Here is a 16,199-nt window from a genome sequence, read left to right on the forward strand (position 1 = left end):
ATTTTCTGCCTCCACTTTAAAAAGTGTCCATTTGATTTTTCATGGAAAGCTGTTTGTGTTGAGTACCCTAAGTGTTCTTGCACAAGATAAGCGTTTGGTTCTTTTTATTTAGAGAGCTTAGGAGGAAGCAATGGATAGCACTATTAAATTTGTGAGGGGTCGATTCTAATTTTGGATACCAACACTAAATTATAAACCTAGTGATTTCTGGAAACCATCTGCAAGGCATTAATTGTTGTAATTTGGAGATTTGGCACTACAGGTACATTGTGATCATCTCTGGAAATCTCAGGGTGCATATGAGACTTTCTGCAAGGAGAAAATATAATTAGCTTCTGCTTTAAGAACCATGTTCACACTCAAAGTTTCCCCAAATGGTGTTTTGATATTTTCAACTTTTTTGCTTTATATTCCCAATAGGATCTCTACATTGCCTAAACTGCCTAAAGAAAGATTTATGTTTCTGATCCAGAAGGATATGATTTCCCTCCAGATTAGTAGAGCTAAAAGTCATCTGGAACAAGCTGTACAGTGCAAAACGTTATTAGCAATTAGCTAAACAAAAACAAATCACACTTCTAGGTAGGAAGAAAATGTAAGCCAAGAGAAATATGATCAAAATGCAGGGTGTGCCAATAAGCCACACCTCGCCAGGCCTATGTTCCACCCAAATCCTTCCCCTTTGGGACTTATTTCTATAGAGACCATCTCTCAGTTCCACAAATAAAACTAGACATGGCTAGGAAACAGTCCAGCTTCTCAGGACACAGCTGAAGAGGAGTGGCTGCTTCCTACTAAGAGGTATAGAAACCTGAAGCTATTCCCACTATATGTGCTTCTATGAAACCTATTTCACAGAGCCTGAGAGAGAACTTATTATGCATATTCCTCTTCAGTCATAACAGCCTTAAATTTAGGACAAAACTTGGACCCCAACATTCTTTTCCCCACCTTAGCCCTGCATTTCCTCTTTTCTTTCAGGTCTTCTCCAAATGCATCATCTCACCTATCTTCCCTTCATAGGGCCCAAGAAAATTGTTTTGTATGTTTTCAAATTACTAAGTGCTCATTTGAAAGATTCTTCCCATCACGTCATTGATTCTATTAAGCTCTTGAAAATTTCTGCATGGCTTGAAGTTACAGTTTTCAAAATTTTTATGTCAATTTTTTGTTACTTCTTTTAAAAACAACTGAGTGGTTTTTACCTATATTAAAGCAGCCCAAGCCCTCACCCTGAAGCAGTTACTATGGAAGTAGCCCACTCACTCTTCATCCTGCCTTTAAAAGCAGTTGTGTTCCTCCTTTCCCCTTTCTCATCATAACAGCCACCCCAGTGACTCAGTTAGGAATAACTGCTGGTACAAGAAAGCCTCACTAATGATGACTTAAACAGAGGTGAAGATTTTTTTTCATATATAGCAAGAACTTTGGAGTTCCAGTCCAAGCTCTTTCTTTCTTCTCTGTAATTCTTGGCTCTTAATTTTCTTGACTGATAACTTATGGTTGCTACATGGATGCCACAATGCAAGATATCACATCCTTTCACCAGAGTCCCAAGTACGAGAGAAAGGGAGGTTTAAAGACTCTCTTCATGAGGCTCTGGTTTTTCATTAGAAAAGGAAGTTTCCCCAAAGTCTTTCCCTTACATATCACTGGCCAGAACTGGGTCACATGTGTACTCCTTGACTACTCACTAGTTGGATGACCACATCAGTTTAGACCCTTCCTGAGTCTGGAGAGGGCCTGCCTGCCCTGAGATCAAGGGCTTGCTGCCCACCCCCTGACCCCATAAGGAAGATGGGATCAGGAGATGGCTGCCAGCTAAAGACCACAGTGCTGTCACCCGTCCCTCACTACGTGGGATGGCAAAGTCCCCACAGAAGTGAGGCTGTCTCCAGTCCAGAGGTCAGAACAGTCCATGCTAGCCCCAGGGAAGAAATGGATATCTTTGCTTAAACCAAGGTCTCTGTCACTCACTTTGAGGTCCCAGATAAGCCAATCTTTCTTTTAAACACAGCTGTGGTTCTGCAACTACATAAATGAGCTATCTTTAATGTTCTAGATGTTAGGACCTGTGCCTTTTAAAGCCATTAACTGTGGAAGACCTGTTAAAACCAACAGCATGCCTGAAAATACCACATACCTCATTCCACCTACATGATACTTTATTCCTGAATTCTAGTCTCTGTGTTCATCCCATCCCCTTAAGAGGTCTGAGGGTGCCAATTCCTCACACCTTTTCCATGCTAGGGATCTAAAACTGTTAGAAAATACACTAAGAAGGAGACAAACACATGGGACTCAAACTATCATTTATTATTTATTCAGAGTTCTCTGGAAATGGCTAGATGCGGAAATTAAGTGGAAGCTCTTACTGTCTACCCTAAATCAAAAGCAGGGGAGAAATTTCTGCTTCAGGCCATATTGCAGTAATTAGTTCCAGACTTGCCTTCCTAATGAAGCAACTGTAAAACTAGAAGGCAGTGGTTTTCTGACATTGCACAATAGATTAAAATCCCAAAGAGAAGGGAAACTTATAAGTTGACTCCATGACCACCCAGATCTCAGCTGGGGGACAATTTCCTGGAAGCTCTGATGAGCTAAGGAGGCAGCAATCAGAGTTTGGGTCAACTGAAGTGGCTAGAGTCTCCAGGCAAGGCACTGGAAAGGAAAGAGCTATGGGGGGATGAAGGCCAGAAGTCCACATGGGGATCCCCCATAAGCCTTTGGCTAAGGTCTGGGCTGCACATGTGCAGGGCAAGACTACCAAGGCTTCTTTCCAGAGAGCAGCTGCTACAGGGCTGAGAGTGTAGTGGAGTTAAAGAAGTCAAGCAGTGCTGGAGAACACTGGAGTTACAGCTGAGCCAGAGAGAATGGTTAACATTCCAGGCATGCAGCTTAGACAGCAGAAATGCCACTACTTAGGAATAAGCACAAAGTCCTGGAGTAAAGCCTAGTAGACCTACTCTAACAAAGCCCCAAACCAAGCCCTAACAAAGTCCAAAGAGGAGACCAAACTTGAAGGCTGAACGCCATCAAGCTAGAAGTGCTGCATAATTACACTGGGCTTTCCATAGATCCATTCTAACCACGTGTTAAATCATACGTAGTAAGCTCAAGGAAATAAATCTGCCAACTAGAATAAAAAATAACATTAAAATAAAAAGTATGCCACAGAACTCAGGATTTCTACAATACAGAATCCTCAATGTCCAGTGTAAAGTAAAAAATTGCTAGATATACAAAGAAACAGGAAAATGGGACTCATGGTCAAGAGAAAAACAGACAATAAAAACGGACCCTTAGATGACCCCCACAGATATTGGATTTAGCAGAGAATTTAAAGCAGCTGTATTCAGATCAATTCAAAGACCTGAACAAAGATATGGTCTGACAGACTTAAGATATAGGGACTCTCATAAGAGTAATTAAAACTATAAAAAGAGAAATCCATATTCTATCAATGAAAAGTCAAATAACTGAAAATTTAAAATCCATTGGATGAGCCTGACATGGAGAATGAAGATAAAAAAAGAAAAAGTTAGTGAACTTTAAGATAGGTAAGTAGAAATGGTTGAATTTGAATACCAAAGAGATTAAAGAACAATTAACCAGAGCCTCAGGATCTTGTAGAACAATATGAAATGATATAATGAATGTGTAACTGAAGTCTCAGAAAAACAAGAAGAAAGTGAAAATAGAAAAAATATCTGAAAATATAATGGCCAAAATTTTCACAGTTTTCATTAAAAACATTTACTTAAAAAAACTCAAAGAATCCCAACCAGGATAAATAAAAAGAAAATCACACCTAGGTACACAATAGACAAACTGCTGAAAACCAAGATAAAGAAAAAAATGTTGAAAGCAGCCAAAAGGGAAAAAAAGAAACACATTTCATATAGGGAAGCAAAAATACAATGAGAATACGTAAGAAAGGTACAGAAACAGCTTGAAATAAACTAAAGAAGAATAGCACTTTTCAAAAGAGATTTATTTCCTAATTCTATTTTCCTAGCTATATCTTTGGACTAATTCCAGATTTAGAACTCTGGCCTATTCTCTAGAAAGTGAAATATAAGACCACCAAGATTTTGTGAATTTGGTCACTTGGGAATAAGATAAACTTGGTTTTGGATCCCTTAGTTCCTTCACAATTAAATACAGACAGGGAAATAAAACAAGTGAGATAAAGAAACAGAAAGAAAATTAGGTAAAAAAGTATGAAGTAATAGGAGTCATTGTCTTAAGTGATTCTAGCATCTTACAGATTAAGTTACTCACACACAAAAAAGAAACCATCTTATGTGAGAAAATAAAATTGATTATGTCCTAAAGAAATATCACATAAGAATCATTTAAGAAAACACAATATTCTATTTGTAGCCTTGTATTAAGCAGTACAAAATCTCAAATGAGAAAAAAGGCAAAAAATTATGAGAAAAGAAAGTTTTATGAAATCCAAAAGGGTGAAATTACATCAAAACCAAGAGTTACTTCTAAAGTCACAACAAAACTGTAAGATTCTTTTGTGAACATAATAGAGATCAGATATAAAAATGTAATTTTAAAATCATGAGTCTTCCTCACTTTGAATGTACATTTAAACACACCTGAGGAAAATGATGAACTGTGAAGACTTTTCCTCCTTTTGTGATAAGAGGAAATAGAAAGATAAAAATTCATTGAATTTTTGTGTTTCCATTTCTCTCTACCTAGCATGATTAAACATTAAAAATTACGTAAGTAAATACAAATCAATTTTATTTTAGTCAATATAAAATTCTCTGTCCAGAGAAACATAAAGTGCAACGGGTTTAACATTTTAATAAAATTTCAGCCAGGATATTACTTTGCCTCAACCAGGGTTTCTCAACGGTGGCACTGCTGACATGTGGGGATAGATAATTCTTTGTTGGGAGAGGTTGTCCTGTGCATTGCAGTATATATAGCAGCATCACTGACCTCCCATTCCCCTACCCACTTGTGCCAACCAAAAATGTCACCAGACATTGCCAAATGTCCCATAGAGCAGGGGTCCCCAACCCCCGTGCCATGGACCGGTGCTGGTCCACGGCCTGTTAGGAACCACGCCACAGAGCAGAAGGTGACCAGTGGGCAAGCGAGCAAAGCTTCATCTGCCGCTCCCCATCGTTTGCATTACAGCCTGAACCATCCCCCCCATAGCTCGTATTACTGCTGGATCCACTCCCCCAACCCCCCCCACACACCACCCCCCTCACCCCCATCCATGGAAAACTTGTCTTCCACGAAACCAGTCCCTGGTGCCAAAAAGGTTGGGGACCGCTGCTCTAGAGGAAGTGGGCAAAATCGCCTCTGGCGGAGAAGCACTGCATAAACCAGTCTTCCCCCGGCAACCAATCTAGTCACTAAAAAAAAAAAAAGAAAGAAAGAAAGAAAGAAAGTTGCCTGACTTATAGTATACATTGAAAGCAACAATGTCTTTCTGATAAAATATCTGTTGTTGTTAAATTTTTAAAAGAATTCCTTTCATTCAGTGAAAATGTTCTCCAGCTTTGGGGAATGTTAGATTTTATTATCAGAGTTGATTTAGATTTTCTTTATGATTGGTTAGTAGGTTTTGATTTTTGCTTTCAATTAAAATAGATACTTATATTTTCTGGGATGTGCTATTCATCATGCACTCACCTATGAATAACAGATGCAAATCAGCTAAACAGAGCTAAGACACTTTTATTAAAACAAATAGTAACCTATTTCTAAGTCATTTGTTAGGAGAATATGACACTTTCTTTACCTAATTGATCTAGGACACATCAAGGAATTTTGAAATAAAACGATACTTTAGACTACAAGTTGTTCTTAATGTAATTCAACCTTCTGAAACAGCACATTTTTTCATATCAGTTATCTAAATCTAAACATCCTTTTCATCGGTTTAAAAATACTAGTAAATGTTAATAGCCACCTCTTTCCAAAATGGGGTTACTGATCAAGGGCAAAGTGAAGTTTTAAAAAGAAAATACTGCAGGTTCTGACATTTAATTAAGGTAGAGATAGAACCACAGTATTCATATCAGCAAAGGTATTTATAATTGTTGACTGGCCCCCCCCAAAGAAGAAGAAAAAGTTCCTAGGATCTGGCTGCTTTAAATTATGTGTGTGAATTTCTTCCCAGGAGAAAACACAGACTAGTATAAGGTCAGAGTGAAATGTATGCTCAAGTCACAAGCAAGTCCAGTTCATCTGACTCACCTATGTGATAAAGTCCAATCCAGTCACTGGGGTCCACCTCCTCTTTAATGTCCCAGAAGATAATGAGGTTCTGGGCTTGCCCCAGCGTGTACTCATACATGCTGGCAGTCAGGCTGGAGCGGCTCTCAGAAGTCACCAGATCGGTGTCGCTGTTGGCCCGCTGTAGAGTCATATTCTCGGGCATGGAGCTCTGGGCAGCCAGGCTCTGGAGGTTCTCTGGACTCAGTGTGTACCGCATCTGGGGATTTCGACGCCTCACAAAAAGCAGGTGCTCCCGGGCTGAGCTAGCCATCCCGTCTGCCTCTCTGAGGTTGGCTTTCTACAAAGCTGTGAGAGACAAACAAGCACAAAGCATTAGTGCTACAATGCAAGGAATTAAGTTTAAGCTTCCCCAGATAAAAACACTTTATGAGTGTTTGTTAAAGCCTAACCATGCAATAATCTTCTGCTGTCAAAATAAAACCTATTATTCTACTGTCAACTGATGATTGTCAGAAACAACTTCTATAGACTGAGGTCACAAGACGGCAAAGGTCATCAAACACCTGTGGCCCTCAGTTTCACTGGGCACAGCTTCCTCAGAGCAATTAAGAAGGGGACTTCCCTACCGTCCCTTTTACTGCTATTCTTTCTCCTTCAGAAATGGCATCCTCCTCTTCTTCACCACACTCACATATTCATTTGCTGATGCAATTAAATTTTAAAATAGCAAGACAGAAAATTTTGAGACATGTTCAACAGAGTTGAAATATACTACTGCGACAAGTTCTATTTCCTTCCCATAGGAATGAAACTCACTAAACCCTTTTTCAGGAGCTTGCTCAAATGTTACCTCCTCACTGAAATAGAGTCGGCCATCCTATTTAAAACTGCAACAGCCAAGCATTTCTCATCCCTCCTTCCTGGCTTTACTTTTCTCAAAAGCAATTACTCTGATCTGATGTACCACCACATAGTACCGTGCTCTTATTTATTTGGTTACTGTGTACTTTCCCCCACAAGAATGTAAGCTCGGGGAAAGAACACTCTTCAATAAAAGGTGATTGGAAAAATTGGGCAACCATGTGCAAAAGAATGAAACTGGACCACTGTCTTACACCATACACAAAAATCAACTGAAAATGGCTTAAAAACTTGAAATAAAGCTCCGAGAAGAAAACACAGACCAAAAATTCTTTGACATAAATCGTAGCAATATTTTTTTGGTTCTGTCTCCTAAGGCAAAGGAAGCAAAAGCAAAAATAAACAAATGGGATCTAACTAAACTTAAAAGCTTTTGCACAGCAAAGGAAATCACTGACGAAACAAAAAGACAACCTACTGAATGGAAGAAAATATTTGTAAATGATATGACTGATAAGGGGTTAATATCCAAAATATATAAACAGCTCATACAACTCAGTATCAAGAAAAACCAAACAACCCAATTAAAATATGGGCAGAAGACCTAATACAGACATTTTTCCAAACAAAACATACAGATGACCAACAGGCACATGAAAAAATGCTCAACATCACTAATCATCGGGGAAATGCAAATCAAAACCACAATGAGATATTGCCTCACACCTGTCAGAATGGCTTTTATCAAAAAGAAAACATCAAATGTTAGCAAGGATGTGGAGAAAAGGACACCCTCCTGCACTGTTGGTGGGAATGTAAATCGGTACAGCCACTATGGAAAACAGTATGGAGGTTCCTTAAAAAACTAAAAATAGAACCAACCACCATATGATACAGCAATTCCACTTCTGGGTATATATCCAAAAGAAATGAAAACAGGATATCAAAGAGGTATCTACACTCCCATGTTCATTGCCGCATTTTTCACAATAGCCAAAATATGTAAACAACCTAAGTGTCCATCAATGAATAAATGGATAAAGAAGATCCAATATATATACATACGATGGAGTATTTTCCAGCCATGAGAACGAAGGAAATCCTGCTCTTTGCAACAACATAGATGAACACTGAAGCATCATGCTAAGTGAAATAAGTCAGAGAAAGACACATACTGTATTATCTCACTTATATGTGGAATCTAAGAAAAAAGTCAAACTCTTAGAAACAGAGAGGAGAAGAGTGGTTGCCAGGGGCTGCGGGATGGGGGGTAATGGGGAGGTTGGTGAAAGGCTACAGACTAAATTTTCAGATGAATAAGGCCTGAGGAACTAATGTAAAACATAAATGACTACAGTTGATAACACCATATTATATAATTGAAATTTGCTAAGAGAGTAGAATTTAAATGTTCTCATCAAAAAAATAAGTGAGGTGATAGATGTGTTCATTAACTAGATGGTGGGAATCCTTGCACAACGTATATGTACATCAAATCACCACAATATAAACTTTAAATATCTTACAATAGTACCAGTTATACCTCAATAAAGCTGAAACTAAAAAAACAAAAAAAAACAAGAATGTAAGCTTCACAAATGCATCTGTTTTGTTCACTATTTTATCCCCAGTGTTTCCAACAGTGCCTGGTACACAGCAGGTGTCGATAAATGTTGAGTGAAAAGATCACTGAACAGTGAGCATCCTTCTGCTAGATACTCCTTAAGCTCCTAGGAGATACTCCTTACTATCTCCTAGATACTCACGACTTACACCTTGAGTCCCTTTGCTGGGCCCGCCCTTTGCCAAACCTATTTCTACCATCTAGACCCATAGTAAGCTATTTCCTTTGGCTCCCACTTGGCCTCCATCTAAAGGAACAAAGCTTTTCCTGTTCGAACTTAGATCCAGTCCCCTGTTGGTTCACTATGAGTCTAGTCCTAAGATATCCATTTTCTTCTCCATTGCCAGACTCTGACAGAGATTCTTTCTAAGACCTCTGGACTTTACTCTAGCACATTTGAGGTTCCATCGCCAGTGCCTTTCCTGTCTGGCCATGGATTCACACTCCCTCACCCAGACCCCACAGGCTCTACACAGAATGAAACTGGCTCTCCTCTCAGGACCCCTTTCAGGACTACATCGTTCACTAATAGGTTTATGGATTTAACATTTCCTCTGCATCCCTAGTATGTGCTGGCCTCTTTAACATACTACATCTTTTCAAAAGGCCACTCCTGCAAGGTGTCCTAGAATGTCAGCATGAACTTTCATGAAAAAAAATCAAAACTAATCTTGGGCTGAATATTTACGTTATAACTAATAATCTTAGATACCAAGTCGGAGGGAAGAAAAGAGGAGGGTTCCCTAATTCCTCCCGTCCCCTCATCCATTTCACAAACACTTGGGTGAAGGGGACATTCTACCATTGCTAAGGTCATAGTACTTGCAAATGTATCTATTCAATTAATTTCTGTCATAAAGTTGATCTCATATTTTTAGCACTATCCCTTGAATTAAAAAATCACTGGGATTGGTGGGCAAGATGTCCTGTGTAAAAAGGACAGAAATAAAATGAACAGAGAAACTAATACTCCTCTTCCTAAATTTAGCACTTGCTTCCTTATGTGGTATATGGTAACTCTGACATCATATAACCCATAACTGTTAAACAACCTCAAATCCATGAAGCCTAAAATTCAGGTCAACCTCTAATCTCAGGGTTTCATGAAATTTTCATTTTAGTGGATTTCAACAGGCCGTTCTTTGTCTATAAACCCAGAGTGAGCCCAGCACCACATCAGCTTCAGCAAGCACTGTAAATAATTAACTCCTAACATGTTGTAGTCAAATAGAAAATGCAGGCTGGACATAACTAAGCTACTTCCCTGAAAGAAAGAAATAGGCCAGAATCTTTATAGCTTTAAGCCACAACAAAAGAACAACTGAAAATTACTCTGCTCTAGAAAAAAGGGGAAAAACAGGGATGTACACCAAAACTGTTTTATTTTTTAATGACCTCTATTTAATCAGAGAGATAGGTAAACACAGTGGATAAGGGAATAAGCTCCAAAGTCTGATTTCTGGGTTTCAGTCATATTTCTACTATTAAGTTGCTGTGTGATCTTGGACAATTTATTTTAACTCTGTGTGCCTTCATCTTCCCATTTGTAAAGTAGAGAATAATAACACCTGGTTCGTAGAATTCTGGAGAGGACTAAATGAATCAGTATAGGTACAGCATTTAGAACAGTGCCTGGCATATAATAAGTGCTCAATCATGTTTAGCTATTAATATTATTATGTGACTACATTCTACTTTAATTATATAAAGTAGAACTGGTTTTAATCCCCTTGATCCCCCCACTTATTGGGAGAGTAGGCTATCAGTATCTGCCATTATTCAAAGCACAATCCCAAAAACAGAAAGAAAAAAAAAAAAAAGAAAGAGCCTGGTAAGCACTGAGGAAGAGCTATCCTGAAGCCCAAGCCTTAACGCCATAACAGTGGCCTGACAAGGGCCATTCTCTGGTCCTCTAGCCAGAGATAAGGGTTGGAATTTGACTTTCTCACCATTATTGGGTTCATTCATTCACACATGCATTCAACAAAATTTTATCGAGTACCTCCCTGGTGAAAGGAAGACACGCAACAGACAGGTCAAAAAATAAGACAGAAATGTGCAAATTTGCTAGTTTAACTGAACCCTGCAAAAAAAACATATGGAGCATCTATTAGTACACGTCTGGCATAAAGCTACAAAGTATACTAAACAGAAAAGAGAGTAAGGCTTTCGTTCAAATTCTTTCTTTTCTTTCCCTAAGGCATGTAATTTACTCTATAGGAACTTTGACTCTGGGGGGAAAAGACAAATACACATATGAAAGAATTCAATCCTGTGCTAATGACACTTCATGTATATGTACAATTTGTCCCCACAAGTATGTGATGGAGATAATAAATGCTCATGAGGCATCAGGAAGTGATAGTAATATAATATTTATAAAGTGTTTTACATTTTTCAAAGCATTTTCACTTCTATCATCTCAAGTGAGACCCAGAATATTATGAAGTAAATTTGAGAGATGCCATCATCTCTGTTTTCAGGTGAGAAAACTGAGGATCTGTGAGGCAAAAGGTTAGCTGAAGGAGATAAAAACACTTTGGAAGTGGTTATATATTTGAGGTAAGTCTTAAAAGGATTAGAGGAGAAGAAGAAATATATGAAGAAACGAATGCATTCTAATTGGAAGGATGGATATGGAGAAGCAACCAAGGATGAGAATATGAGAGGGAAGAAACAAAATAGAAAACAGAGGCTCTGCAGAACCCTGGGAAAATGATGGGAATCCTCCAAAGGAACCAAGCAGAAGCCCAGGGAGAGAGGCGGGTCTTAATACTGCCACTGATGACATATGGTGAGCCCGGACCTGACTCAAAACATACTGATGCCCCATGAGGTTAAACCCACCCAAGGTCGCAGAGCTGGTAAGTGACAAGGGTAAAAATCAAGGTAAAATAGGAGAGAGAGAAACACACAGACACGAGAGAGAGAGAGAGAGAGAGAGAGAGAGAGACAGGGAGGCGGAAGAGGGAAGGGAAGGGGGGAGAAGGTGGGGAGGGGAGAAAGGGAGGGAGAGGGAGAGAAACATGTCTTGAAAGTCAAAGAGAGAGTCTGAAGGAGAGCTTCAAATGTTGCAACTAATGACTGAAAAGTTACCATAGCATCTGAAAACTAGGAGGACATCCTTGGCCTTAGGAAAACCTTTTACATGGAGTGGTAAAAGTGGTAAACGCCAGACTGTTGAGGTTTGAGGAAGGAGGCTGGAAAGGTAAATGGAGGTAAAGAGTACAGACTCTTCTTCAAAAGGCTGGACTGTAAAGGGAAGGAGAGCACGTGGTAGAGGGTGATGTGTACTGAGACAGGGTTGGGTGTGTTTGCTTTTTGTTTTTTCAGCCTGAGAGAGACTGTTGCATGTTTATAATACTAGCACAGTCACTAAAAGCTCAGGAAATATCTGTTGAATGAACGAATAAATGAAAATTGAGAGAAAGAGCCAGGGAAGAGGAGAGGCTGAAGATGTAGGAAAGAGAGGAGATACATGATGGAGCAAGATGACTGAGGAGGAACAAAAGCTGGAATACACAGGACAGGAAGAGGATTAGTCTAAACCAGCACTGCCCAATAGGAATATGATGCAACCCACTTATGTAATTTTAAACTTTCTAGGAGCCACATTAAAAAACATTTAAAAATGTGAACATTTTAATCATAACATATTTCATTTAACTCAATATATCCAAACTATTATTTCAACGTTAATATAAATAATTATTAATGAGATATTTTGCATTCTTTTTTTTTTTTTTTTTTTTTTTTTGTACTAAGGTGTTTAAAGCCAACACATATTTTATACTTAAAGCACATTTCAGTTCAAACTAACCACATCTCAAGAGCTTGAGAGCTTCATGTGGCAGGTGGCTCCTGGTCTGGACAGTACAGATCTAAACCACGGGAGTGCTCCCAGCTTCCAAGACAATCTGCTTCCCTTTCAGCTTTATCCCACCAGAAAGGCCCTCAATGTAGCTAAGAGGAAAACATCATTAACTAGCTGACAATAATGTGTGAATAACCAAGAATTCCTTAATCCTTCCCAAGGGTTCTTTCCATGCATTTTAGCATGAAGATGCTTTTTTTCCATTATAGTTTGTTAACAAGATATTGAATATAGTTCCCTGTGCTATACAGTAAATCATTGTTGTTTATTTTATATATGGTAATATTCATCTGTTAATCCCATACTCCCAATTTATCCCTCCACCTCCTTCCCCTTGGGTAACCATAAATTTGTTTTCTATGTCTGTAAGTCTGTTTCTGTTTTGTAAATAAGTCCATTTGTACTATTTTTTAGATTCCACATATAAGTGATATCATATAACATTTGTCTTTTTCATGAGGATGCTTTTTGAGCCAAATCTCTACTTGTTATATGAAGACACCCAGTCTGGGGTAGAGAATTTTCTGGGGATAGATTTGAGGATGGGGAGGGTAACAAGTCCCAGAAACTCTTCTGGTATCTTTTACCTTCTTTTCTTCAACCTTGAAACTCTACAGTCTTCAAAAGCAGGAACAGTGCTCCAGTGGAGCTTACGTATAACAGGGGAAGAGATGAAGTGGGTAAGTGATCAGGTTATCTGTATATTTCTTTAGCAAACACTCACATGGCACTTACTCTTTCTAAGTGATTTACAAATATATACAGGTTACTTGTAAGTCTTCTGTGTTTACCTAAATAACTGCACATACTTAAACTTCACCCTGTCTCAATATATTCAGCTATTAAATGGAGGTAACTTTAATGTACCATGCAAGACCGCTTGCAAGGTTTAGGAAAATCATAAGTGAAAGTTATTTTGCTATTTTTTAGAGTAACTACTGTTATTTTAATAAACAAATAATATAGGTCTGAATTAATTAATGCAATTAATGCCTGGGGTAGCTCTCCAGGCCTAAGAGTCTGGGGAGAGGAACTAAGACTTAGAAGACAGTTAACAGAAATCAAATGCTAAAGACCATCTTTACACATGAAAACTCACTGTGAACTCTGCCTAGTGTTGGATGACCCCATACTTAGGAAAGAAAGGGAAAACAGTTCATGCTCCCCTACCTTCCTATTCAACATGGCTCCTGGCTCCCAGAGCCCAGAAATCAGCTACATTAGGACACACAGGCCTTCGAGTTACAGCTTAGGAACTCATCCACAGCTCTTAAAGAATTGTTTCCACATAAAAAAAAATTAATTCCAACTTCCAAACCACCCACTTTAAAGGAACTTTTAGAGCCTACCACTCACAAGCCGGTCACTGCATGTAGTGAGATGTGAGACTAGAGAGAGAAGAGCAGATTATAGAAGAAACTTGGGCACAGAATGTGAAGTAATTCACTTGGAACCTCACCAGTGAGCAGGGAGCCATTCCAGGCTCTTGAGCAGAAGAGTCAAAATATGAAATTTAAGCATGGGAAACTTAATCTGAAAGCTCATGTGGGGCTGATTGTAAGAGGAGAAAACAGAGGTGGGGGAAGCAGTTAGAAGCTAACTGATTAGTTAAGACATCCGGCACTGAGTGCTGAAGAGCGGATTCAGTAACACAGGAAGGAAGTATATCAATCAGAAATATTTCAAAGAAAGAACCCGAAGACTTGGTGGCATACTGAATACAGGGGATAAAAGTGAGGAAGAAATTAAGACTCAATTCTGGATTTTCAATCTAAGTGACAACAGAATCCCAGAAACATTAATAAGGCTGAGAAAATCAATACTACTTTGGGTGAGTTTAAAATAAATGCAATGTATCCAAGTAACTATATCCCAAAGACTCTCATGAAGGTGGGCCCCAATTGCTGGTTATTATGAGGCCAGGGATAAAACAAATACTCAAATGCAAGTTTCTGCTTACTAATGGGCTTAGAATTTATTAGTTAAAATTGACTATGCCAATGTAACTCTAAAAGGCTCAACTCAGTGTTGAAAAACCTCACTCAGATGTTTTACTTTACATAACTTAGATCAATGGAAAAGAAGTAAAATCAGAATGCTGAGATTACAATGAGAGACTATTATGCTGAGATTACAATGAGAGACTATTTCCAAACCTGCTTTGGAAAACTTCATTTTTCCCTTACAATATAAGTAATGTATTTTTTAAGAGCTCATGTTTCTGTAATAAATAAGATCAAACCCCATGCAAAAATGAATTTGCAAAGTTGCATAAAAACGTTAGCAATCAAGCCACTCTATCTTCAGCTAAAATTTGAGTTTATAACTACCTTATTCAATGCAATGTTCTCACATGGGAAAATGAGGGCTACTCCAACAACAGGCAACGACTGCTTCACATTTTCTACTGATATCTAAGAATTCTTCCCTGGTGTCCTGGTTTCATATCTATGCCTTCTGCAATAAGAAAGGCAAATTTTCTTCAGAACAGTATCTATGTTCTTCTGAAAAGCTTTAGTAGACAAAGCTGATGGTAAGGGAAACTGATTAATGCTCATCAAATTTATTAAAAAGAAAGCTAGTCCTTTAAAGCTCCTTAGACAATCCACCCATGGTGAGCCCCTGCTGAGGCTATATGTCCCATTCCCAAAGGACACAATTTAACACGATGTAGCACTCCTTTAAAAAAAAAAAAAAAACCCTCCCACTTCTAATTATGATTAGGTTGGTACTAACCTGTTCTCTCAGGTAACAGACATCTGCTTAAATGACAACCAAAAACAAAATCACTTTTCTTCCAGCGGTCAAGAGAGATATAATTACTAAGCAAATTGCAAAATGCTTTAGTATACAATTTTATTTCCAAAAGCAGCAGATTTTGTTTAGAAGATACAGACAGAAGCAGATGACAAATACATTAAAAAAGTGTTTTTATTTAAAATATTTTTGCTAAAGAATCTGGAGGTGAAACCTCACCTGAAGGGCAAGTACTGAAAACATTCATTATGAAAAGATTTTTACAGACTGGAAATGCACCCTCATATTTTAATTTCCTAGACTGGACATTGAAAAATAAAACCAATAATAATAACTAACATCCTTGTTTAACCCTTCAAATTCCCAAAAACACACCACATGCATACACACACATGCTCACACCTGTTCAACTACACTGTACTTCAAACTCCATTTGTGTTTTACTATATAAATGAGGAAAACAAAGGCAGGATTATATTTATGTCTAGAGACACTAAAGAAAACATAATATGTCTGCAATAAGCAGAGATGTGAGACCTCTGGGAAGAGAAAGCAGCGAGCCATCAGACCCCGCAAGCCAGCTGTCACCTGAGATGAATAAAGTTATCACCAAATTCTCAACTAAGACCCCTTCCCAGTGGCTTTTCACTGTGCCTTCTTGCTAAGAGAAAGCATACTCATTAGTCACTGTTTATCATACATAATCATAACCCAATGCTTAGCTTACTCGGCAAGAGTGTGCTAGTAAAATGATTAAGATCAGAAAAATCCCTCCTATTCGACCTACCAATAAATGATTTCAGGGCATTCAACAGAGAGCCTGCAGTGACTGAAGCTGCCCCTCACTTCCTCTTTCCAGGTGGA

At 38.5% G+C, this 16,199-nt stretch overlaps 1 protein-coding gene across 7 annotated transcripts in view; it reads right to left on the reverse strand.

Annotated features, from left to right (window-relative positions):
• The window catches only part of HECW2 (HECT, C2 and WW domain containing E3 ubiquitin protein ligase 2), a 415,090-nt gene that overhangs the window by 241,739 nt on the left and 157,152 nt on the right, over positions 1-16,199 (reverse strand). For all 7 annotated transcript variants that reach the window (XR_014265176.1, XM_082466948.1, XM_082466947.1 and 4 more), the window contains exon 2: positions 6,238-6,564. Coding sequence is in view for 6 of the 7 variants with exons in the window: in XM_082466948.1 (XP_082323074.1) it covers positions 6,238-6,529 (292 nt within the window). In the remaining variant the exon portion in view is untranslated. The remainder of the gene's footprint in view (positions 1-6,237; positions 6,565-16,199) is intronic.

Source organism: Balaenoptera physalus (assembly GCF_965194825.1).
Source record: "Balaenoptera physalus genome assembly, chromosome: 6".
In the NCBI taxonomy this organism is placed as follows: domain Eukaryota; kingdom Metazoa; phylum Chordata; class Mammalia; order Artiodactyla; family Balaenopteridae; genus Balaenoptera; species Balaenoptera physalus.